The sequence below is a fragment of the Sardina pilchardus genome, chromosome 9 (assembly GCF_963854185.1).
Source record: "Sardina pilchardus chromosome 9, fSarPil1.1, whole genome shotgun sequence".
In the NCBI taxonomy this organism is placed as follows: domain Eukaryota; kingdom Metazoa; phylum Chordata; class Actinopteri; order Clupeiformes; family Clupeidae; genus Sardina; species Sardina pilchardus.
This window is the reverse complement of record NC_085002.1, coordinates 20,726,312-20,753,514: the sequence shown is the minus strand read 5'-3', so window position 1 is coordinate 20,753,514 and position 27,203 is coordinate 20,726,312. Positions and strand designations below refer to the sequence as shown.

Below are 27,203 nucleotides of genomic sequence, written 5' to 3'. Positions count from 1 at the left end.
TGTGTTATGCAAATTTTTTGACTCACTCAGTGGAATTTTTTTTTTTTTTCAGTTGCTATTTACTGTGGTGCGTTGGCTTGTACTCTGGAAAGCAAATCTGTGAAGCCATTTAGTAGGAACACCAATAGCCTCCCATAAGTATGTTTACTCGTCTTTATCTTTATTTAGCAATGTTTAGTTACAGGATTAATCAGACTATTAAGGCTATACGTATATTTCAGGTGGGTTAGATTACAGTTGGTGGTGTACATTAGTGGGAAATTCGTTATTGAAATTGCCCAAAATGGTCAATTGTTTATACAATAAGGAGAGAAAGTAAGCTTTTAAAAAGCCATGTAATCTGAGGTGAAAATATATTATTTAATTTATTGCAGTGGATTGTTGGAAGAAGAGGGGTGTAAAATTGTATGGGAATACATTAACTCGGAAGGATTCACAGATGTCCATGTCATCCTGTTCTGTTGCAAGTTGATCATAAACTAACTAGCCTACAGCAAAACACAGCAAATCATCCTGCCAGAATTAACCTAGGATGCCATTGGGACTTAAAGCTTAGCATCACATGGAAAAGCTAACCCTTTGAGGGAGTGTATGGTGGATCACTTAAAAAATAATGCCAGACCTGACAAAATCCCTCAACACCGAAGCCCACGCACCAGTGAGCTGCCACAGTAGGCAGTTGAACGGACCCTGCCACTCTGAAGGACACTGTGCAGTTGTGTGCCTGTAATGAAATGCTGACTCAAGCAGCGGCCATGTTGTCCTCAGCTGTCCTCGCCGCGGCCCGCATCTTAAAAGCATTCGGTTTGGTCGCTGTTCCGACAAATGAGCAGGAGAATGACCTCTGCCCAATTAACCGAGATATGGCAGCAGTAGTGATACCTCAGTGTTAAAGTAGGTGGAGCTTTGTTACAGCCCTAATTGCAGCCACAGATAGCGACTGACGCGGCTGCTTATTGACCAGGTTTAGGCTTGAGGAAAGGGCACATAGGGTCTTGTGCTATAAAGATAACAATCATGGTTCAGTCTGGATCTCAGCAATAAAGCTCTGCATTGTTTCCTTGTACCATATATATACGTACTTGGGTCTTAGGTGGAGGACCTTGCATATCATTTAAGAAAAAAAAGAAAAACAGAATTCCATTCCAGTCTGCAGACCTACTCACGAGGCTCTTAGGGCTCCTGTGATCTTGCATGTGTGTCATCAGCAGGTAATCTCTTGCCATACATTTCAAGTCACACGGACACTGCTAGGCCCACCAGTAATCCTCTCAGACCAACTGCGTAACCAAATCTGTTTACTGCCCGGCACCATTTCTGTTACTGCCCCTACTCCACCAACAGTGTTTTTGCTTTCTCTCAGTAATAGCCTAATTTATAATTGAAAGCACAGCTGTCATTGTTGGACTTTGCACGTAATGGACTGATTTATTATTTAGAATACCTCTGTTTACGGTCAGGCCTTTTCATGTTTAACAGTCTGTCACGATCGAATCCGATCCTTGTTGTGATTGTGTGAGTAATTGAGCGCTGCATCGCAAGTATGTCAGCCGGGGCATTTGTTTGTGTTTGTGTTGAGTGTGTGAGCGGAGGAGGAGTGTATGTCCGTATGCTAAACAGTTTTTGTTATCAATGTGTTAAGCCTCTCCCTTCACTATTCACGTTAGACACCATTCATCTGAATGAAATTAATCAAACAAACAAACGCGAGCGTGTTGGCAGCAGTCGCACAAACTCTCCACCACATGGCCTCGAGTCCCACAAACTCAATACCGCAGTAGCATGTGTTTGCTCTGAGCAAGGGCCAGCTAATTGGCTTTGGCTCAAGTGCCATAGACAGACACAGTAAGGAGTGAAGCGGCTTGAAACATCGGCTGAGGGCCATATAACACGCGAGGGAAACACCGCAAAGTGGGGCTTTCGCCCTTTTTTTTCCCTCCCTTTTTTTTTCTTTCTATTAGATATACACTCATCCCTCTGTTTTTTCTGAGACAAAAGCAAACTGCTCGCAAAACATTTACATTGTCTGCCTTATTCTCCTGGCCTTCTCTCGACCTTTCGGCCCTTTTGAGCTGTGGCCCCTATGGAATGCCAGGAGGCGAGGTTTCCTGCCTGGGCCCCCAACAGCCCTATATGGAGGTTACATAGTGTGTATATGACCTGCTGTACAGTATGGGGCCTACGCAGACCGGAAGATGCAATCTGTGTTTAGCCTACAAAAGCAAACACGAGCCCCCTTTTTCCCATGAATTCTTCCCGATTCTCCTCTGAACCTGGAATTCTGAATGAAAACAGGAAAGTCATGACATCAGAACCATGCCAGAGGTGTATTTATTTTGCTTGTGCTATTCCTGTTTGTGCATGATGTCCAGCTAAGTGGGTTTGATCCACAGCTCAGCCACTCAGAAGCTTACTCCATGGAGAAAAAAGCACAACCATCATAGCAAGAAATGTACCGTCAGCATACGTACAGTTCACTCAATATAGAGAAGCTGGCAACCAAAGGTTATTGAACTACTGTTGCATTCATCAACTCTGCAATCTGGATCTAACCACATTGTAAAAGTAATCATTGCAACATTTTTCCATCACAAAGACCTTATCAAAAAAACTACGTAAATAATATTTTCGACTTTATCAGTGCTTAACAGGTTTATGATCTGATTGCATTGCACTTTGTGGGCACTGGGTAAGTTGTTAATGATTGCATCTCTATTTGAATATATGATAAACTTGGTTGACATTTTGTCCTTTTTTTATTATTTGAATGATTGAAATTACAGTGTTTCAGCAGCATACAAACACAACATTCAACAAAAACATACAAACATGCATACATACAGAAAAAATATTTAAAATGTTATTCCTTTCTCTCTGCCCAGATGGGAGTCATTATAAAGTGCTATTGCAGTAGTTAATGCAAGTGGTTTGTAGGCAGTGGAGCTACTTGATGTCAGATAGTGAATTAATGACAGTCAGGCACTGGTTCAAAGGCCACAAAGCCTTTTTTTTATTATTATTATTCCTTTACCCGAAAGTCTAATTATTTCAGCGCAGTGAAACATTTTCTTGTCACCACAGAAGAAAAAGCTTCATGTCTACCACATGGACTTTGATTCTTCTCGTCATTACACAGGACATGTGTATCATATTTCGTAAGGTTTGTTTTTAGTTCAGCAAACTTCAGCCTCCAGTTGCATGTCATACGCTGTGAACACATTGAATCATCCTAGCTGATCACTAGACAGACACTAGTCTTAAGTGTCAGTTCCTGGGAATACTTCTCTAGTTTTTCAGCTCCATGATGAGGAAGGAATGCTGACAGTACTGTGGCTCTTCATGCTTGCTGACATTAGTGGATTACCTAGTCTCGTTATTCCCTCAAGGGTGTGAGCTTGACTCGGGAGATTGGCGAAGAGACAGGTAATATCTATAGATAGAGGTTTAGTTAACACACTGGAACATAGAAATGTGAAACATTTTTCATCATACAGGGTTCCCACTGTCATGGAATTCCTGGAATATCATGGAAATTTGATAAAGTCTACTCCAGACGCGGAAAGTCAGGGAATTTTTTTTTATAATTTTTGGGGCCAAGTCATGGAATATGTTTTGTTGTAGCAGTTTAAAATGTACTTTAAAAAATGCTGTCAAAATGCATTAATGCTTATATATTTCCATGCAGATATCTGGTTATTAGCTTAACTGCTTGCTTGAGTGGTTGTGGTTAGCCTAATTTTGTTTATTCAATGCCACTTATTCGTCTCAAAGATTCTTGAACAATAGGTGGCTTCTCTGAAATCGTTAGTTGGTGTATTGTACTTGTTTTTTGACAAAAAAAGTCATGGAATTTTACATTTGACCTAAAATGGGAACCCTGGCTGATCATAGAACACACTTTTGTACAAACTGAATGTGAGCTTTCAGACAGCTAGCATAGTAGCATTTCACCGTTGAGATATTCTATGAGTAGGCTAATGCTTTTGTCCTATTGGCCTTGAGGATCTTGTCTTTCTTAAATCAAAGAATTCATGTTTTCTGTTGCCATTGTGCTTTGTGGTGGGTGTGGTGCAGTGTTCCATCAGTGTTTTTCAGGTCAATGCTGTCTTTTCATGTCAGTTACCAATGGCTAGGGTTATTCAGTAGCGGTAATTGGTTTTAGAGAAATCAACAACATAGTACTTGTAAAAGCATATTTATTTATTTATTTGTAATGGTTTTATGTAAAATATGACTAATGCCAGATTCACTGGGAGTTATTGTGAAGATAAAACATTCAGAATCCAGGTTTCAAGGTACAGCAGCTGACGAGTACATAGGCTAACGGTTTTTAACATGTCCGTTTCTTGTCTGAAGACAATTGTCACTGTACTGAAGATGTGTCTGACTGCCCTTGTCTAGCCTAACATTTAGATGCATGAAGCATGAACATGAGGTTGTGGGTTTGGATATCTTGCCCTGTCTGTACTTTCTTGGCAGGCAGACGAGCTTAGTAATTACAAGTTGAGCAAATAGTTGGTCATCTATGCCTCTGCTGGGTGGCTGACAATGTTCTGTTAGAGCTACTCTCATCATAACCATATTTGTTGCCCAGTCCTTTTATAAAGACGAATGCAGGGCTCTTCTAGAACAAGAGAAAACAGATGCTTCCTCAGGAGTTAGTTTAGTGGTTTGTTTTCACCATGTAGCCTAGCTGTTTAGAAATAGCCAACCAGGGCTGGGGCTGCAAATTATGATGGCACGAGTTGAGAAAAAAGAAGCCTAAAAGCTGGTGGCTAATAGGCCCAAATGAATGCAACCCTGCTCCTGGATTATTAGGCCCAATTATACACCTGTGTTTTTGTGTTTATGAAGTTCTGATGTTTTTCTGCTGCATCACAGGCCTGTTGAAGCCTCTCAGCTTAGGGAACAGTGATTTAGGGTTCCATTAGCACTTAGTAAATTATTCAGCATGTTACAAAATCATGTCACTTGTGATTTGTGGTCTTGGATTAGTTGAAGTCAATCAGTGCTGTTGTTCTGGAGTCTCACTTTTCACCTTTTGTCTTGCCCTCTTCAACTCTTTCTCTCTCTCCTTCCATCCCTCTTTCCCGTACCAGCCCTCGCTCCAGGGTCTTCTCTTCCTTTTCTTTTCCCTCTTCTCTTCCCTCTGTTGTTTTCCCCGCCGCTTTTCTTTTTTTTCCTTGGCCGGAGAGGAACGCGAATCTGAGGAGAGGCTTTGTGTTGGTCAGTGATTGTGTGTTTACGCGGCGAGCTCTGAAGCTTGCGGGCTGCTTTCTCCCCCCTCACACACACACACACACACACACACACACACACACACACACACACACAAACCAACCACTCCTGCCCCTAAAACCAACCCACTTTGGTGAAAAGTGATATTCCAAGAACACACTGTAGCCCAATCAAAGCCAGACCCCTCATTGGCATGGGAACGGAGGGGTTTTTCCACTTTTCATACATGAGGGCTACATTCCGCACCTTCATACCTGTGCTGCCTTCACATGCAGGCCACCAGGTAGCTTCCCCGTGTCGTGGTTCAGTGCAACAGGCCTGCTCATGGGAGGCGGGGCTGTTGAGTATTCCAAGAGACGTGGACAAGTGAGAGAGAGAGAGAGAGAGAGTGAGAGAGAGAGTGACCAAAGGACTGCAATCGCTGGCTCAATTCTTTAGCCAAGGATTATAAGCCTTGATGGAGCCAAGTTGCAAATCCCTTGCAAATGATCTTATCACTCTTTCTTGCTCCCTCTCTGTGTGTATCTCTTTCTCTCTCTGTGTATCTCTCTCTCTCTCTCTCTTTCTCACTCTCTCTCTCTCTCTTTCTCTCCCTCAGTGATGGAGATGGCTGTGAGTACCTCTACACAGGCGTTGGACGAGTTTGACAGGAATGTCCCTCGGATATGCGGCGTGTGTGGCGACAAGGCCACCGGATTCCACTTCAATGCCATGACCTGTGAAGGGTGCAAGGGCTTCTTCAGGTAAAACGCAAACACACACACACACACACAGTCTCTCTCACACACACACACACACACACACACACACACATACAATCACCTGTTCATGATGACTCAGAACTCTTGCATAAGGCTCACTAAATACTAAACGATCTTGTCATTGTTTCATCAGACACCATCAACCTTATCACAGAATGATTTCAAGACATAGTTATATATGCATTGTTACATAGTCCCCCACACTAGCCTTGGCCTGTTTAGACTGACAGGCTTTGTGAGGTGTACACACCCATCTACCTGCACACACACACACACACACACACACACACACACACACACACACACACACACACACACACACACACACTCACACAGATACTCCCACACATGCACACACAAACCCAACACACAATTTATGCATCCATTGTGTTGTAAAGGCCCCTTTGCTGACAGATGGAGCTGTTTGCACAGTGAGGGTCAGTGAGGTTGACGGGGTGTGTGCGTTAAAGCTCAGCGTGACCTTTCCTCCCAATCGCACACTCCGTAACTGAGCGTCCATCCGCCCGTCCGTCCGTCCCACTGGCCACGCTGCTCACTGTCCTTTTAGAAAGACCACCCCCCCTTCCACCAACACTCAGTTATACAACGCTTTTGAGCTGTGTTGTAATGTCCTGTTTGTGTTTCAGTCGTAAAATCCAGTGATTTAGCGAAGGCCCATCAGGTCAAAACCTGTTTTTGCCCTTGACCCCTGACATGTTTTTTTTTGCTATGATCCCTCAAGTGTTTCTCCAGTTCCTTAGTTGGTTTCCTTATTAGTAGACGTTACTTCCGATCCGAGATGGAGGCCTAAAATGACACCAAAAAAAAAGAGAGATAAAAGCAAAGCTCAGTATGTTTTGTATTCATACTACATGGTGAAAATGGAAATGGGCCTCAGCCCTCTCTTATTTTGTTTTCTTCTCTCCTTCTCCCTTCCCCTGTCTCTTTCTCTCGCTCTCTCCCTCCTCCAGGCGTAGCATGAAACGCAAGGCCACTTTCACCTGTCCTTTTAACGGGAGCTGCAACATCACCAAGGACAACCGTCGCCACTGCCAAGCCTGTCGCCTGAAGCGCTGCGTGGAGATTGGCATGATGAAAGAGTGTATGTGTCCCTTACTTTAAAAAAAAAAAAAAAATTCCTTCTCTCCTCCTATTTGGGCTGTTTCTAAACAATACTGTTGTTTATGCTCCAATGTTTTTGTGGTTGTTAATAGTGAATATTCAGAACCTTTATTCACATGCGTAGTTATCCGTTGTAAGGTAGGACATTGAAACTCAGTGGGGGTAGACAATAATCTTGAATTTCCCCTTGGGGATCAATAAAGTATCTATCTATCTATCTATCTATCAATAAGGCTAAGTTTAAGATGTGGCATACTGAATGCTTAATGGCCTAGCTCAGAGGTTCTCAAACCTTTCCAAGCTGGGTCCCCCCAAACCTCTGACACCCCTCTGACACTGTTTGGCACCACCCACCCCTACCATATCACACCATTATCTCACCACATCTAGCGTCATCACGGTCTAAAACGGTTGGATCCCGCTCATTGTCGTTTATGACCATATTTGTCATTATGGCCGCTGCGCTAGCGAAGCGGCAGTCATATAGGTCTATCGATATTCCCTCATTTTTTAATTACCGTCATTCTGTAGGCAGTACAATTCTGTACATGGAATGGTGATAATCAGTACAGTGTGATGTGAAACAAGTTAAGTATATTTCAAAGCTGTTAAATTCTCAGCTCAGTATTGTACACACACACACACACACACAACCTCTGGTTGTCCTAATCCTGCTCTGAGCACTGTTGTGTTGCATTGTTTTGAGCACCGTCGGTTTGGAAAAGCCTGTGTTCCACAAGTAACTAACCTATCGAACAGTTTTAATGCGCATTGGAGAGGTTGAGGATATTCTCACATACTACGCAGAGGGTTGCAGTGCTTCAACCTGTTTTCTCTCTTCAGCCCAATAAGCTGTTCCTGCATTTATAAAGATGTATGTTTTGTTGTATGTTGCATTGCAGACAAATGGATCCATAACACCGTGGACGTCAATTTGGATGTAAACATAGGCTAAATAGTTCAAATAATTGAATGGCTATATTGTATTTGGAAAGTCGATTCTGCACTTTCCTCTTGAGTTAAACTTGAAAGTATGAAGACTGAACACTGGCCTGGCTGATAAAAAATCAGATATTCCTTACAAATATCTACTTAATGGCACCAGACTAAGCTATTTAAAATGACAAATTTGATGAAATGCTTAACATTTCATCACAATACTGAGCCAGTTCCGATTCAATCTCATTCAAATACTCCCTGCGTTATGTATAGCTAGAATGACATTATAGGAAAACTGTCCGTATGAATAAAACAGAAAACAACTCAGTGCTACCTAGATCGAGTTGCTACAGTCAACAAGGCATGATTGGAAAGATGCTCCCAGAGTTTAGCACTATAGTTTCTTGGCTGTTTTTTATATTGTATACTGTCTGTCTGTTTGTGTATCTATCGTAAAATCATTATATCTTATAACTTGACAGTGGTATTGAAATGCTTCACAAAAATAGCAAAAGTATACCTATATACTTATTCAGGGTTCCACCAGGGTCTTAAAAAGATTAAGTGATAGATGTAATGATAGGCAAGTTGAAATGCATTAGAATATGATGCATCTGACCGTTGTCATCAAATGCAGCCATCACACACATCTTTCTCTTGACAGTACAAATATACACTACTCACAAAAAGTTAGGGATGTTCGGCTTTTGGTTGATATTTCAAAATGAACCTAAAATCCACAATAACTTTTACAGGCAAACTTAATGTGACCTTCTCTAAACATCTGAATGTGCATGTCCAACAGTTCAAACTTTCAGTACTTTCTGTACTGAAACAACTGTTTAGTGAGTAGTGTATCATGATGGAAGAAAACTAGAAAGAAACATGGTAAAATAGGTTTTAGATGTCATTCATCATGGTCTGACAAAGGTTAAAGGTTATTCTGTTATTTATGTTATACGCTACATGCAGGAAAGGCTCTCTGTACGCTCGTTTGTTTCCGGTGGAGCCAGGTGTGTTTGAGCCTGCTGCTATTGGTAATGCAATTAGTGTCTACACGGACCCGGTTGGATGCTGCACCTGGGAATCAGCACGTTACGACAAAGAAAGATTTATACGTGTTGAAATTGTTATTATTAGTTGAACAAGATATTCCGTGTCAGAGTGGAAGATTTAACGAGCATAATATAACAGAAGATGCCGTTACAACAGTTTAATTTCCACCGGAAATAAATGAGTGTACAGGAAGAGCCTTTTGTGCACCTAGGCTATTCTGTGTGACAGTTTTTTGTATTTAGGAGTTACCGAAGATCAAAGATTCTCAAGCTCTGTTCATTAATCTTTGCTGAAAAGTATGACATAGCTTCACATAGCTGAAGAAGAAGCGCTAATTTAAAGCCAAGAAAAGGTTTATGACTCTCACTTCACACCCAAGAGTGTGGTCAAACTTATGCTGAACTGTTTAACTGCTGAACTGAACTGCTGAACTGTGTGATATTAGGAACTCAAACTAAAAAGCTTTAGGCAAACATTTTAGAATTCAAAACAATGTGCTGACAGAATGCATTTTTGCAATAAAATGAATAAATATCCAAATCCCAGAAGTAAAAAACAAATGCTAGTGATTCTCGATAATGTTGCTGAATCAGTGTAGATCACTAGATACATTTCTAGCATAGACTTTGTTTTGAGATTAATGCAGGATTTGTCCTCTCACACATCTTTATACTGCTTGTAATGTGTGTTACCAAACTATTCGCCTTCCATAAATCACTTCACTCTCGACAGGCTTTTACTAAAGACTGCAGGCTAATTCAATTTAATTTTAACTATAGCCTACCATTATATGTCTAAATAAGACTGGGTGATATTCAATTTTCCCCTCTGGCTCTAAAGGAACAAAAGGAGCACACAAAACTGAAAAAGACGGCCAGATGTCTGATTTGAAGTTTCTTGATTCTGAATGTACAGTATATGTAGGCTACTGTAACACAGCTATGCTAGCTGGCATTCATTATTTATAAAGGCACTAACATCTAAAAAGTGACCTAGTGGGGTCCTCTTCCTCTGTCATGCTCTCGATTTCGAATTTGAACATCGGAGCAGCAGGAAATAAGTGAACCCACGTAGGCCTATACGACAGTGAGGCTGCTTAAACCCTGTTTTTAATGCTGCCTAACACAATATCCAGCTCAACTATAATTGTATACAGTACCTCAATCATTACCTCTGCCAAGGAGGATATGTTGTCATCTTGGTTTGTTTGTATGTTTTTTTGTCTGTTTGTCTGTTTGTCTGTTTGTTAGCAAGATAACTCAAAAAGTTATTGATGGATTTCGATAAAATTTTCAGTGAAGGTCTGAAATGACCTGAAAGGAAGAAACCATTACATTTTGGGATTGCAGTCTGGATCCAGGAGTGGGTTATGTTTTCGCTTGGCGGAGGTCTGCGCTCTTGGAGTGCTTTTCTAGTTTCTATACGTTACTTAACTTGTACTGTATATTTAATTTTGCCGGAATGCAGCGAATAATCTGTTTCTTCCCGCACCCGGAAACGCGCCGCTCTCATCCCGCCTGCTCCCGCACAGATATTTCTAAACCTGCGTCCCACGCCGCACTCTTTTGTGTCGCGACCCGAGGGTCCCACAGGACTCTTGCAGGAGAGCAGACCTCTTAATTGCAATAGGCAGTTTAATGTATATTTCACTCTACTATACTGACGAAATGTGAGTGTCTCATGAATTAAAAAGGGCTCTTCTTTGTATTTGTTGTAAAATTAAGAAACGTTACCATGGCTATTTCATGATATGGATCCAATCACATTACTTAGCCTAGGCCTATTATTAAAATTAGTGGCTTGGGTTTGGGTAAATGTTTAGCCCATATTTTAGAGGGTCTGATTTAGTCTCAAGTCATCAATATCTGAATAGCAGACATGGGGACTTGAGTCACATGACTTTGATAAAGTTTACTCTAGTCATGGAAAATCAGGGAATGTTATCATTTTTGCGGCCAAGTCATGGAATATCAGGGAAATTTGTTGTAAGAGTTTAAAATCCACTTTTAATTTGACTACCAAAATGCATTAATACAGATATATTTCCATGCTGAATTTATGTATATTTTGTTATTAGTGTTACTGCTTACTTGAGTGGTTGTGGTTAGCCTAGTTTTGTTTATTCAATGCCATTGAGGGGTCTAAGAGTTGCTTTTGCAACTCTAGTGATGTGCTGTCGCGCTTGTCAAAGTTTGCCAGTGATATTGACAATATTCTCTGATTGATTGAATAGATCATTTTTTTTCAGCGTTATTTGGGCAGATAGGGTTGCCAATTCTGGCTGGGTCCTTGGAGATGACAGGTGTAAATTATATTGAATTGAGTACATTCTGTATGGATGACGTTCCAAGTCTTTTGGTTGAAATTGACACCTTGCTGCCTGCAAGGCTTTTGCTCAAACTTGGAAGGCCCAATCAGCATCCTTCCTTATCTTATCTCTGATTAGCTGATTCCTGGAATGTATGGAGTGATTGAAAGGCTATTACTTAAAAGTTCCAAAAAGGCTCTACATAATTTACTCTAGGCTCTAAACATAAAGTCTCTCTCTCTCTCTCTCTCTCTCTCTCTCTCTCTCTCTCTCTCTCTCTCTCTCTCTCTCTCTCTCTCTCTCTCTGTGTGTGTGTGTATGTTGCATGCATGTACTGTATGTGTCCATGTAAGTGTGTCGATCAGAGTCCACAGCATGGTTTTCTTAAAGCATTTAGCAGAATGGGTTAGGCTAGCTTGTAGTGAACAGAGGGTTATATTCAGCTGTAAACTCTCCTCTGCTGGCCTGGAGACACCTGTGGTTACTGCTAAACCAATTTTGGCAAGACTTGAGTCACCTCTGTTTGCTTTCACCTCAAGCAAACACAAGTTGCTCTTTTCTTTTTTTTTGTGTTAAATCCGGATATTGTTGCCTTTGTGTGTGTCTGCGAGCGTATGTGGTGTGTATTTTAGCCGTGTACATTCCTGACATTGTCTTGAGAGAGACAGAGAGCATCTGTGTGTGTGTGTGAGTGTGTGTGTATACACCGAAGGAATTTTTTCAGGGCTTTTAAAGCAAAGTGATTGTTTTGTGTGTGTGTGTGTGTGTGTGTGTGTGTGTGTGTGTGTGTGTGTCTGTCTCTGTCTGCATGTATGTTTGAGTGAGGTTCTCGATTCTTTCTTCCTTCCCCCGCCAAACGGACGATAGCGTTAAGCGAAAAGAACTGATTCCCCCCAGCCGTCACCACGACAACGGCAGGAACAGTACGGCACTGTGCTCTCCATGGCGGGGTCAGTGCGTCAGTTAGTTACCTGTTAGCGCTGCGCTGCTCTCGCCCCTTCATCCACATCTCAGCGGGAGCGCTAACCTGAGAATTGGTGTTAGTGTGTGACCTTGCACACACACACACACACACATGCACACACACGCACACACACTCATTGTTGTTGTCGGCACACTTTTACGCACCCTTACTGCACTCGTAACAGGATAGTCTGCGCTGTCAGTAATAGCTTCCAAAATAGGGGTTTTCTTGGAAAAGTCTGTACAGTAGATGCCAGGCAGGGAAATGTTTCTCTTTAACATTCTTCCCATCATACAATGTTTTTTCCCCCTTCTATTTATGCGTGTTTTTCTTCCCTGTTAACCTCCCTCATGCCTCTTTCGCTCTCTCTCTCTCTCTCTCTCTGTCACTCTCTCACTCAGTGCTCTTCAAGCTTTGCATCTGTCTGTGTGTCTGCTATTAGTCTCACTTATCATTTCTGTCTGTCTGTCTGTCTCTCTATCTCTGTCAGTCTGCTCTTCTGTTAATCTGTTATTTTGTTTGTTCAAGCCTAATGCAAGTGGATAGCTCTCTCTATTCCTGCCAGTCGATTTGCCTGGTTGTTTTTTTTTTTAACACTTCGTTATCCCAGTCTAAACCCGCCTCTTTTTGTCTTTTCGATGTCAGTCATCCTGACGGACGAGGAAGTCCAGCGCAAGAAGGACCTGATCCAGCGGCGTAAGGAGGAGGAGGCAATCCGCGAGGCCCAGCGCCCCCGACTGACGGACGAGCAGCAGAACCTCATCTCCTCGCTGGTGGAGGCGCACCACAAGACCTACGACGACTCCTACACTGACTTTGCGCGTTTCAGGGTGAGTCTTTCCGTCCTCATTTTCTTTTTTCCCCATATCTCTCGGAATCCTTTTGTTTGAGAGGATCTCTCCCACACAGGCGTACGTCATATACTGTACATGTACATTTGCACACCCACACGTCGTGTGCATGACTTTATATAGGCTACAGGAAATGTGTCTGCTTGCCAAAAAATCTACCCTGAGCTCCTGTCAATTAAAGATTAGTTTTATTACAAGGCTTGCAGAACACTTCATTTGGACTGGACATTGAGATATTTTGAGGTGCGTCAATTTCTGCAGAACTTTGCTGTTGTAGGAAGCCAATGTTTGTTACATGGCTGCTTATAGCATTAGCATGAAAACATTTGAATTTTAATGTATATATTCATTATATATTTTATATATATTAACATTTTATATGAATGATGTGTAGACTACTAGTGTCTTAACTGTTAGTGTATTAACTTTGTCTTGGCAAACAGACACTTTAGTTCTCTATTGAAGTGCTTAAGCTTTAATCCTAATCAGTTTGCTACTGATGTTATTGTGGCTGTGCCGCTAACATCAGAGTACTCATGCTTAATTGGATTGGTTTGTAAATGTAATGTAATACAGTGCTTCAGGACAGGCTTTGAAACCCAGCTAAAAATTACAATGGTCCCTTCTCCACAAACTAGCCAACATTGTAGCTGCCATTAATTTATTAACCTCTGACGGGATTTTAGTAATTAAGACACCATTCCAGACAATACAGTGGCACTCTAACTTTGTATCGCAAGATTGACTCACTAGCACCTCTTGTGGTACAATGGTATTACAACTTGGCCATGTCCGGCCTCGTTAGCATGTTACGGTCAGTATAGTACCGTTAGCAAAAATATGTGTTGTTTACATTTATTTTCACAACTCTATATAAAATATATATATACTATACTATACTCTAGTGATAAAAGAACCAGTGACAAGTAGTGCCAGTCAAGCAGCTGTCCTCCATGTGCTCATATACACTTTTTACATTACTAACCTCAGCCCCCTATGCCCTATGCTAACTTTAAACCCATGGTGTAGCCTATTCTGAATTGTCCTTACATTGATAGAGTTTTCACTACTACTATCGTACTATCGGTACGAAACAATCACATTGATCTTGAGGTCACCGAGTACTATCGGTACGAAACAATCACATCTAGATCTGGAGGTCACCGAGAACTATCGGTACGAAACAATCACATTGATCTTGAGGTCACCGAGTACTATCGGTACGAAACAATCACATCTAGATCTTGAGGTCACCGAGAACTATCGGTACGAAACAATCACATAGATCTTGAGGTCACCGAGTACTATCGGTACGAAACAAATCAAAAGCACAGCTTGAGTTGCTACAACCAGCAGCTAACGCAGCCGGGCAGCTACAGCAATTTATTCTAAGATTGATTTTCCATTTGCTTTTCTTCTTTTCTAACATTTTTCAGAAACCTATTATATTATTTTTTATTATTTTAGAATCTGTTATATTACCGTAAAACTCCAAACAATAGCCCGGGCTTTTATTTTGCCAAATCGCCAAAATGCACCGGCGTGTATTTGAGACAGGCGTCTATATGAGACAGGCGTTTAATTTAGTGGTGTTAGTTGAGTGTAGGTTTATTGTAGGATTAGAAATAACTACCCAATAGCATAAGCAGACAGAAAGCATGACAACAGGAGGTTACCACATTATAGTAGGGTAGGCTACTTTATTTAGCCTATAATTCGAATGTGTTTCACAAATCAGATCATATTAGAACTAGCCTACTATAATAGGCTATGTCTTAAATTATTGGCAGCTTAAAATAACGAAACGATGTGACAGCGGGCTGAACAATTCAAGTTACCATCGAGCCTGTGAACTTGTTGCCCCTGATAATACATCAACAATAAAGAATGAATGCTACCCTGTAAAACAACTGCAATCGTGTGATTAAAAATGATCCTATTAATCGCTATCACCGTGATCCTCAACTAGGCTACAAGTTGATTTGCGAATTCCTCCTCCTCGTCGCTCTCCTCCACTTGCCTGCCTTGCTTGCGCAGCTCCCGACCAGATGCGCAGGGCTCTCCCTCTTTGGAGACAGTTACAGCTCAGCCTTTACGCACCCTCTTTGGATCAACCGAGAAATATCTTGCCGCTGCTTCTCCCGAATTTTGTTAGGCAAATTTGACAACTGTCAGCTTAAATGTCATTTAAATCAAGTCTTTTTCTTTTCCGCCATGGTATTGAGAGAAACGCGGAGAAACGTGGAGAAACGAGAGAAAGTGAAACTAAACAAAGAAAGTTCGTGATAGAATATGTTGTCTAGTGCGCAAATTTAACAAAATGGCATTAATTAAATAATGCAGGACATAGGCCAATGTCGAAAAAAGTTAAGAATTTGGAACTCTATAGCTGGCTTTCACCTCCGCAGTCATGCAATTATAAATTTAGTGTGCGCAATCTGTACCATCGATGATCACCACCACCAGACGATCTGACGGGTATAAGAAGAATAAATACAACTCGAAACAAAAAAAACAGACCAGGCTTCTGTTGGAGACCGGCCTATAACCCCAAATCTGTAGTCACACCGGGCGTTTAAAAGAGACATGCGTCTATTTGGGACTCGGCTATTGTTTGAAGTTTTACGGTATGTTTCATTACTATTATAGTTGTGGCAACTAAACGCAACCTCTGTGTTCAGGTGACTGATGAAACAGATGAAACTCTGATTTTGTGTCCTGACTCAGAACTGTGAACAATATGACAGTTGATCCTTCTTCTCCCCATTTAGTTATTTATTTGTACTAGAAATGTCCCATATGTATATGGAAAGAACACTGATGTGCTCTACACCTGTCCGGTAATTATTATGCATAAAGCCTTTGGCACTAGCCAGTCCTGTTTCCAGTTATTGCAAATGTGAGTAGGAATGCTAAAGGTTATGGATTTGATTCCTAGCAAGTAGGTGTACTGATTAATTAATGCATTCTCTGCATGTACTAAATCATTCAGAACATACCCTATGTATCCTGTAGGACAAGCCATATCAGTTCCACCAACGTGGACAAAGAGAATGTTTAATAACAATGACACGGTTCACACATGCTCCTTTGTATTTTCATCTAACTTATTTGGACTGAAACAAGTAGGAAGCGCAACAATTAGATAGTTAGTTAAAAGTATAACATTACCATTGTGTTACTGTATAAATGGCATTTTTTGCTTACATGCTAAGATGCTAAGATCAGTAACAGGGGAGGGCAGTTTTCTCTGCATATTTTTTTGGCCCTGACAACATCTTGACACATCTTAAGAACATATTGATTCGTAAAAACCCAGCGATGGTGTCCCACTGTCACCTGCCTTGTGAAAATTGCTTGTGGCGGAGTTGGCCGTTTATTTTTAGAGCACTGTGAATCCACAAACGTTTATATTTCTGCTGATCGGGGCGGGCATTTGGCGTGCTCAGTCCATCGATGGACTAATATAAACTCATCAAGCCCTTGTTGTCCAGCTGGCTCATTAGCTCAGAGCCTGTCTTGTCCTAACTCACAGCGCTACAGGCTAAAACCTTTTAAAAGTAATTGTGTGTGTGTGTGTGTGTGTGTGTGTGTGTGTGTTTGTGTTTATTTATGCAGCCTCCAGTGAGAGAAGGGCCAGTGACACGTAGTGCCAGTCGAGCAGCTTCCCTCCACTCGCTGTCAGATGCCTCTTCAGACTCTTTCAGCCACTCCCCAGGTGAGATACACTATTTCAAACATACATTTAAGGTATATATTTAATAAATTATTGTATGTTTTGATGTAATAGTAAATGTAATAGTTTTATCAAATTCAGTGACTTCCAGGGTTATATATTAAATATTAAAATAGGAAGTCATTGAATTGTATAGAAATGCAAACATATGCAAAAAAGAAATAACTCTGAATAACTAGAGATAACCATCAGAAAACAATATTACAATATTAGTTGAAAATATAAATCTTAATGATAGGAAATGATGGTACTGTGTTGTATCTTCTACATAGATTATGGATGTGTTTGTGTATGAAAGAAGCCTATAGGTCTCATCTTGTGGTGCGTGTGTGTATGAGTCTGCTCACATGGTGTGCTACTCAGAAGCCTGGGGGATTCTCTGTACAAACAGGTCCTAATCATGTTAATGGACATGATGTACTCTGTGAACAAGAGATAACTCAGAGGAGCTGTGTGTGCCTGTGCCTGTGCATACGAGCGCAAGTAAACGCATGCGTGCGTGGCGTGCGCCTATATGTTGTGTGTATGTGTGAGCCTGTCCTTCTGAGTGTTTGTGTGTGTGTGTGTGTGTGTGTGTGTGTGTGCGCCTGCACACATCGGCTCCCGCTAGGGCTCCTATGGCGGCCTAGAACATCCATAAATGAATACGGCGTCGCTCTAGGAAGGCATGCATCTGTGCCGGCTACTAGCCCAAGTGTAGCGTTGGCCTGTGATAATCCCATGACCCAATTAGCGCTGGGGCCGTATGCACCAGCGACCTGCTGTGCCATAATGTGCCGGGTCGGCCCCGCAGCACAGCCACTGCGTCTGGGGCCACCCCCACCCTCCCTCCCCCCCTCCCCTTTCGCTTGCAGGACACAGCTCACCTTGTTTGTTTGCCACCCAGCAGCCGACCATTAGCCACCGCTCTTCCAGGCGGACGGGACTAGTAGCCACCCACAGTAGGGTTTCCGCTGACGGCCAGAGCTTTACATGTCGATTAACCCCCATGCCTCTGTGATGGCCCCCGCCCCCAGAGACATGGCCACAGGGTAGGCAGGCGGATGGGGAGGCTTCCGCGTGCTTCCGGGGAGCAGTGCCAAAAGAAGCGAGGAGGAGGGGGGGGTGGGGGGTGGAATTTATTTGTAATGGTCGGTTGAAGACGCACTGTTGTGAAACGTGTCACGTCCCATCACTGTTTCCCCTTGACCTTTGGTCTCCGGCTGCTAGCTCCACCCACTACCCCCACCCCCTGTCGCCAAGGTAACTTTATTGTGTATTGTTTCAACAATAGACTCAATAGGAAATGTCTTCTGCACTGACGAAATCCTCTAGAAAAAAGAGAGGGGGGGGGGGGGGGGGGGGGTTGGTTAGTGTCAGGAGCTGTGTCAATAAAAGACTGTGTATACTTAAATATAAAAATGAGAGTGTGTGTTGATTACAGTAGATACAGTGTAACTCTTTCAGCTGGTTCTTTTATATAGCATGCACCATCAACTGGAACGTTGTGTACAGGTCATAGAGACAAGAGACATCAAAACAAAATGTATCCTTTAAAAAAAACAAAAAAACAGCTTAAAATGGCAGTGTGGCAGCCACAACACAGTGGGGGAGTTTTGTATTCAGTTTAATCACGCTGACAAACAATGTTGTTTGTGTTCTCAATTTAATAGAGTTAAATTAAAACTAACAGTGTGATTATAAATAGAACACATAAAAATAGAATAGCACTGAGCCTCTTTTGGGTCTTACTTCCATCCTGTTTAAAATTCTCTCATGGCATACGGAAATTATTATTATTTGTCTTCTCTAAGAGCCTCTGACTTGAGTGTGACAAAGTATATGTTTATTTTGCTTGAGAGTGTCATGTTAGTTTGGCTTGGACAATGATGTATAGACTTTTTTTATGATAAAGAATGCAGCTAATCATTGCAGTGACAGGTAGAGGTGGGCAATATAATAATATTGTGATTATTGTTTTAACAATGTGCAATTGAAATTGATAAAATCTTTGACATCAAGTATTTAAATTACTTAAAACAAACAAACAAACAAACAAACAAACAAAAAAAACACTCGAAAGCCCCATACATCCACTAAATCAGGAGCTGCATGCAGCAGAAGCGAGAGAAGTCCCTGCCTGAGGCAGAGCAAGTCACATGATCGCTAGTGGGTCCACATTGTCACACGCACGCCTAATGTTTATTTTGTGCGGCTACTTCGTTCAAGTGGCACTGATTAGTTAAACAGTCACGTTTTTCCCTACACGGTATTATATGGAGAGAAAACCTTAGCCTTTTCAGTATTTTCTAGTAGAGTATTTTAATAGTCAGTTGTAAACAAAAAAATCTTCTTATGTAACCCTTTTGTAAATGGACTGAAGTTTGCTCTAAATATCTACTTTTATGGATTATGCTAACCGTTAGCCTCTCTATGGAGTTTCTCTCAAGCATTAGCCATAAGCTAACGCTTTAGTTTCTATTCTGTAGCTTGTAATGCCAGCCTACATGACTGCTCTTGAACAAAGCATTGAAGGAAGCAACTGATATGTACTATGTTGGTCTGTTTAGTTTAACAGTGAATCCTAAGAAAAGGTTTGAAAAGAACTTCAGACTTTCTCTTGAGAAACTATTATCTATCTTCTCAGCCGATGTAGTTGGCTAGACCATGCCATTGTCACACAAGTGGAGGCGGAATTGGAAATGTGTCATTGACCTGTATTACTGTAATGCATTGGTTGATTTGGTTAAAAAGTCACAGGTTATTGGTTATTTTTGGAATGATGCTATTCATAAATAATGAACTGTAAAGTAATTCAGATTTTCAAAAACAATTTTTAAAAGGATATCAACGAATTGTTGTTGTTGTCAAAATCAATCAAAAAAAAAATCAAGATAGATTTTTTGTCCATATCACCCACCCCTAGTCACAGGTTATCAGAACGGGTGAAAGTTAATGTGACATCGGATATGTGCAGTAGAAATACACACCTTTTGTATCGGTGTTGACATCTGGTGTGTTCCAGTATGGAAGTATGTGTGTTAAGTGCCGTATTTGTTCCTGCTGTGAAACATTGCAGTTGATTATATCCTACCTGTTGAAATGTGCTGGGGGTCTGTGGGATTAAAGCTCTCTCTCTCTGTGTGTGTGTGTGTGTGTGTGTGTGTGTGTGTGTGTGTGTGTGTGTGTGTGTGTGTGTGTGTGTGTGTGTGTGTGTGTGTGTGTGTGTGTGTGTGTGTGTGTGTGTGTGTGTGTGTGTGTGTGTGTGTGTGTGTGTGTGTGTGTGTGTGTGTGTGTGTGTGTGTGTGTGTGTGTGTGTGTGTGTGTGTGTGTGTGTGTGTGTGTGTGTGTGTGTGTGTGTGTGTGTGTGTGTGTGTGTGTGTGCAGAGTCTGGGGACAGCAAGGTGAACCTAAGTAACCTGCTGATGATGTACCAGGAGCAGGGCTCCAAACATTGCAGTTGATTATATCCTACCTGTTGAAATGTGCTGGGGGTCTGTGGGATTAAAGCTCTCTCTCTGTGTGTGTGTGTGTGTGTGTGTGTGTGTGTGTGTGTGTGTGTGCAGAGTCTGGGGACAGCAAGGTGAACCTAAGTAACCTGCTGATGATGTACCAGGAGCAGGGCTCCAAACATTGCAGTTGATTATATCCTACCTGTTGAAATGTGCTGGGGGTCTGTGGGATTAAAGCTCTCTCTCTCTCTGTGTGTGTGTGTGTGTGTGTGTGTGTGTGTGTGTGCGCAGAGTCTGGGGACAGCAAGGTGAACCTAAGTAACCTGCTGATGATGTACCAGGAGCAGGGCTCCAGCCCTGACTCCGCCGAGGACGACAGCTCCCGCCTCTCCATGCTGCCTCACCTGGCCGACCTGGTCAGCTACAGCATCCAGAAGGTCATCGGCTTTGCTAAGATGATTCCTGGCTTCAGGTGTGTTTCTGTGTGTGTGTGTGTGTACATTTCTCATGCTCACCACAAACTTTTCAAACAGCCTAACCAATCCATACGCTGAAATATGGTCATCTAGGGGTTGTAGCCTTTTGCAAGACCGTATATGATGTATACGAGCGAAAATGAAAAACGAAACCGAAACTTGAGATGAAATCGCCAATCCTGCATAGTTTCTCTTTAAATGGATGAAACGTGCGCACGGCTCTGTATACATGTACAAAGGGACAGATTGCAGCATCAGTGGTGAGACACTAAGGTGTGTCTCAAACACTTGAAACGATGTTTTCCGGAGAACATTTTCTATTCTATTTTTGGATGATAACAAGTTAAAACATTTGTGTGGCAGCAAAAATATGTGGATCGAAGTAGTTTGAAGCTAGACAGCATTTGCATTTACAACAAAAGACCTATAGCTTGTAGTACAGCGAGCATGAAATCACGTCAAAGCAAAGCAGTATTATTAAACCACTGACGGCTCAAAATAGCCTTAGGGCGCTTTCACACCACTAGTTTGATTATTTGGTCCGCACCAGGAAATGAAATTGTTGTTATGTAGCATATAGACTCAAGTGAGGTCTGCTTTCACACCAGCAAACAAACCAAAAATTGGCCCGATTGACGTTTCATCAATGTTTATCGGTAGAAATAAACGCCAATTTTGACTCACTATTTTGACCTACAGTCTATGGTTTGGACCCCAGTTTGCGTTCTCACCAGAGGGTTTGCACCAGAGTTTGGCATTTGGTGCGGAGTCAAGTGGACCGAGACCACCTCCTTTTGGCGGTCTCGGTCTGCTTGAATTAGTGCGGACTGCGACTGATACTTTCACACCAACAAAAACGAACCGAGCTAAGAGCTTTTGGTTCGAATGGATCGTTCGGTGCGCATCAACTGCTGTTGGTTTGCAAGCACCCTTACACTATGGTGGCAATATCGAGAGTGTCCCAACTGACTAATCAAGATATTGTAAACTTTGAAAGTGTACAGAGAGATTATAATAAGGGCTGTTTATGAAGTCACTGCATTACCTTAGTTCGTCTTCTCATCTCTGAAGTGATTTTGTTGGTAGCATGTTAAAATGTGCATTTATCGAAGGCCATACTGTATGTTCCTTGTAGTATTTTTCTTTATTTGACTACTTTGCTGTTTTTGCATCTATTATCCACCTCTTGCTTGTCAACAACTTGCAATCACTCTATGAAAGGTATAATACATTGGCCCATTTTTATGCCAAGAGGTTTGTAATCATGATTATGGATTAGGATTAAGCAGTAACTTGAAGGTAAAGACTGAAAATGTCTGAATTAAGCTTGTAAATTGATGTGTTTAGGATACTGTGGCTGGCTGTTGTCTGCTTTGAAGAAAGTCTTTTTTTTCCCGTTCATTACAGATCATAGAAATTCAGCAAGTCAGGGAATTTGTCATGTGACTTAGAACCCTGATCCTTAGCCTTGGCCTTACGCTGCATCCGGATAGGGAACAGCAAACCACCGATAACAAAAAGCCTGCAGGGAGTGCCAAGAATCACACCTATTACCACCAAACTAAATGAAAACTAGGGGTCCACAATAATGATGAGTAGAGCGATGGGTTCTATGAGTAAGTGTTTGTGGTCTCCGCATCAAAGGTCGTTGACTTCTGGGCTTTGTGTATGTTGTCTTATGGTACATTCACATACAGTATGTAGAGTCTCCTGTGTGTGTAAACGTAAGCCTAAAAGTAAATGTATATACATGTGCACTCTTGGGGGAAAATACAATTAGGCCTGGCCTGTGTTAAAGCGAGGTATGTGTAGATGTGTCATTGTTGACATTTGTTCTCTCATTACGTGTGTGGCCTTGTAGCCACTTGCGTAGGATTCTGTGCAATGTCATGGCCGTTTTATGTTATATGTGCTTCTGGCATCTTTATATTATGTTTGGTAGATGAGCCGTGTGGGTGTGTGTGTGTGTGTGCGTGTGCGTGCGTGTGTTTTGTGTAGAGATGTGTTTTTATGTGATCTCAGAATGTGTGTTTACGTGGCCTTCTGGGTCAATGAGCCCAGTGCTTCATCTTCTATGCATGAAAGCGTTGGGAGTTGTCACGGTAACCATACGAGTGCCTTCTCTGCGGTACATGACTCCTGTCACACGCCTCCAGAGAGAAAGAGGAGAGAAAAGATATATGGAGAGAGGTAAAGTCAGGGAGGGAGGGGGGGGGGGGGTGAAAGGAAAGGAAAGGAAACGGACAGAGGAAGAGGCGGTACTCTGGGAAAGTGAGCGGTTGTTTATTATTGCGATGCTTTGTGTCCGTAACCGTTGTGAGTCATGTGTGCTAATCATACGCAGAATTACGTCCCCTCTGTTTCTCCGCTTCTCGGAAGAATATGTGCGCATTGCAGTGTTCCTGTGCTGATATCATGCACTCATTTGGATTGGACCTCTCTTTTAGCTGGGTTAATGCTGTTTCTTCTTAGCACAGTCATTTCACTTCTTTCCAGTGAAGGTTCTTCTGATGAACAGGAAAAGGCTTTTTCAAAGCACAGAATGTTCTCACTGAGGCTTTACATAAATATGGTTTGTGGTATGTGTGTGTGTGTGTGTGTGTGTGTGGGTGTGTGTTTGTGTGTGTGTATGGGTGTGTGCTCAAGGGAGATGGAGAGTGAGACAGACATGGATGTGTTTGTATGACAGGGACAGAGAAAGACGTGTGTGTGTGTTTGTGTGTGTGCGTGTGCATACACACCCACACATACATGGGGTCTTGTTATTAACCTTATGCAATTCTGTGATCATGCGTCCACTGAGACCTAAAGGCAAAGGTCCACTTTCCCCTGGCGATGTTCTGATCCTCTTCAATTCCCCGTTCACAGAGACCTTACAGCAGAGGACCAGATCGCCCTGCTGAAGTCCAGTGCCATCGAGGTGATTATGCTGAGGTCCAACCAGTCCTTCAGCCTGGAGGACATGTCCTGGAGCTGCGGGGCGCCTGACTTCAAGTACTGTGTGAACGATGTGACCAAAGGTTAGTGTGTGCGCACGCATACACACACACACACACACACACACACACACACATATGCTGCCTACACTTGTGGCTTGCGTGGTTGCAAGGCAATGGATTTAAAAGTGCAGGAACTCATCAAGCTAGCTTGTCAGGGTCGTCTGCACTAATCTTCATGGATCACAATGACAGGTGCTTGCTACTGGCAACGCCCAGAGCACAGACTCTTGTGATAGATATGTTGCACTCAACACCATCCAAAAATGCGGACCAGGGCAAGAGAAGTGGTGGTGGGCGAGCAGGTATGCTCTTCACATACTTGAATAGCATGACGTGTTCGCTAGTCTGACTGGCTCCCTCCAGATATGTTGGTGGCCATCAACTGAACTGGCATCTGTCAAGGATTCATGGGCTGCAGGCTGTGCAGTTTGGACGCTTTTCTCTCCTACTGAAAAAAAAAAAAAAAAATGGACATCAAAGTCAGCCGGGTGGCCTCTCCCATTTTGTTCTGTATTCATGACGCGGCAGGCTTATTTTTAAAGACGCTGTGGCTATAAATACGTTTTATGAGGGTATGTTCTTTCTGTTGCAGGCCCGTAACAGTCTTCTGTTAGGTGTGTTAGCATATGAAAGAAAAGATTTGGCCTGAATCTGTTAGCTTTCTGTGACAGGCACCAGGAATGTGCCTAAACAGTAATACCATATGGATCAACTGTGGAGACGGAGTCAAACAACACAGAGCTTCTGCATTCAGTGGTTGTCATAGTTCTGCACACAGACAGAGCTGCACATCAACATCCCTGACCTTTCAGATCACCTCAAATGTCTACAGAGATTATTAGCGAAAGACACTGTTGTTTAACTTGCGCATCGAGAATAGCTCTATTCCTCAAGAAAGTTATATATGGAATGTGTCTTTCATTATTAACTGGTGTAGTTTTCAGTGTCAGAAACCTAGTTTTGGTTTTGCATCATATACAGTAGCTGGAAGAAAACCAACAAAACAGGATGAGCGAAAACATTAGTGGCTGTTTGGGAGATTAGACTGCAGTAAGACTGTTAATATGGTTTATTAAATGCATTTGAACACTTTCCTTTCCCAGGTGTGTAGCAAACAACATAAAAACAATCACATTGTAATGATGTCCATAGACGAAAGAAAAGGTTTCTGCCACACGTTTCGGCACTTCATTTATGCTGCATGCATCCCATGACTGTATTACCCCTGCCACATTTTGAACACGCTGCTTATCGCCTCTGTGGCGAGCGAATGAGGTACATGAATAAATACATGAGCGTAATCAAGCCAGTCGTTGGACGTCTTTCTGTTGTTACAGCTGAAGCTGAACAGTTCAAAGGGTCTGGACTGACAAGTTTGTCACAAATTGTTAGTTTTGTGATGCAAAAAACAACCACATTTATTTTTGCTATCACCAGTGCAATAACTAAAGAAAAAAAAAGAAAAAAAAAATAGAAATGGCTGTCATGGAATCTTTGAGCTTGGCAGATGGTAGTGTGTGTTACAGACAGCTGTAAGTGTGGGAGTTGGAAGCATATTAGCTGAGAATTTGCCACCGTGCATCTGAACCACCAGAGGCAACCGGAGAGGATTAGTTAAGTAGTTTCGAGTCAGAATTCAGCTCACAATCTTGCCTTTGTTTTGTGTTTGTCTCTTTTCTTGCTCTTTCTATTTCTCTCTCTTCCTCTCCCTCTCTCTCTCTCTCTCTCTCTCTCTCTCTCATCCTGCAGCTGGACACACTCTTGAGTTGCTGGAGCCACTGGTAAAGTTTCAGGTGGGGCTTAAGAAGCTCAATCTCCATGAGGAGGAGCATGTGCTGCTAATGGCCATCTGCTTGTTGTCTCCTGGTGAGTTCTTACACGCCTGTGAGTTTGTGTGTGTGTGTATGTGTGTGTGTACGCGTGTTTATGCAGCAGTGTGTGTGTGTGTGTGTGCATGTTTATGCAGGAGTGTTTGTGTCTATCAGTTAGTATAAATAATGTCTTTGGTTGCCTGTGTGTGTGAGAAAGAGAGGGCACCCACAACCTGTGCGTGCGTGCGTGCGTGCGTGCGTGCGTGCATGCATGTGGGTGTGTACAGATTTACTCTGTATGTCTCAAGTACACGTTTGTGCCACCGCCTGACGTCCTGTGTGTCGTGGTGTGTGTGTGTGTGTGTGTGTGTGTGTTTTTGCGCGTTGCGGTTTTCAGACCGTCCAGGAGTGCAGGACCACGCGCGCGTGGAGACCCTGCAGGACAGCCTGTGCGAGGTGCTGCAGGCCTACATCCGCGTCAACCACCCCGGCGGGCGCCTGCTCTACGCCAAGATGATCCAGAAGCTGGCGGACCTGCGCAGCCTCAACGAGGAGCACTCCAAGCAGTACCGCCTGCTCTCCTTCCAGCCGGAGCACAGCATGCAGCTCACCCCGCTCGTCCTGGAGGTCTTCGGCGGACAGGTCACCTAGCAACCTTGTCGTCAGGGCAGCAGCCAAAGGTCGTGGAGAGGGGTGTTTTGGCGCAGTGAGGGGTGGGTAGAGGGGGGCGCGGTTGGGGGAGATGGGGGGGGCGGGGGTTATTGGGGGAGGCCGAAGGGGTTGCAGCACGAAGAATGGAATGAATGTATGGACAATCGCTCACAAACAACAACAACAGCAACAGCAGCAAAATAACACAATGAAATGAGTGCAGTTTGCAGGCAGAGTTAGAGTGTGGGTGCTCGTGCGTGTTTGTGTGTGTGTGAGAGAGAGAAGAGAGAGAGAGAGACTGTGTGAGTGAGTGTGTGTGAATGAATCAGTGAGTAAGAGTATGAGTGTCCATAAAGAGCAAGAAACGAATAGGAAAAGTCCACTTTTGTCAGTGGGTTGGCAGGAGGACTGGGAGCTCCTCAGTAGTTCGGGAAATCATAGTCAGGGAATTCTGTTGAAGAATGTATTTACATACCATTCATTTCATCTACACACACACAAGTCACGGTTTTTATTACTGTCTAGCAGTATTGAATCCTATGGGTAACACTACCAACAAATGCACCTCTTTTTCTGTGCGCATCCTGGTTTTATTTTTTACGGATCTTATGTATTCTTTTATTTTTGGGGTTGTGTAAAGAAAACCTCTATGCTCTCTACCAAAAGCACTGTCCACTTCCACAAAAGCTGTGTCTCTCTTTCTCTTTGCCTCTCTCTCTCTCTCTCTCTCTCTCTCACACACACTCTCCTCTCTCTTTCTCTCTCTACACATCATGCCTTTTTTAGACTAACAGGGTTGCCAGCTAACGGTTTGCAGTCTTACTGAACCTCTGAAGGAAGCGTTGCTAGCTAGTGCTGAT

At 42.7% G+C, this 27,203-nt stretch overlaps 1 protein-coding gene across 2 annotated transcripts in view; it reads left to right on the top strand.

Moving 5' to 3' along the window:
- LOC134093023 (vitamin D3 receptor B) overlaps positions 1-26,390 on the top strand; it is a 34,693-nt gene extending 8,303 nt beyond the window's left edge. For both annotated transcript variants that reach the window (XM_062546276.1, XM_062546275.1), the window contains exons 3-10: positions 5,837-5,981; positions 6,971-7,101; positions 13,034-13,218; positions 16,858-16,957; positions 20,698-20,878; positions 23,751-23,902; positions 25,631-25,747; positions 26,090-26,390. In XM_062546276.1, coding sequence (XP_062402260.1) covers positions 5,839-5,981; positions 6,971-7,101; positions 13,034-13,218; positions 16,858-16,957; positions 20,698-20,878; positions 23,751-23,902; positions 25,631-25,747; positions 26,090-26,343 — 1,263 coding nt within the window. In that variant the 5' untranslated portion in view covers positions 5,837-5,838 and the 3' untranslated portion in view covers positions 26,344-26,390. The remainder of the gene's footprint in view (positions 1-5,836; positions 5,982-6,970; positions 7,102-13,033; positions 13,219-16,857; positions 16,958-20,697; positions 20,879-23,750; positions 23,903-25,630; positions 25,748-26,089) is intronic.
- The last annotated feature ends 813 nt before the right edge of the window (positions 26,391-27,203 follow it).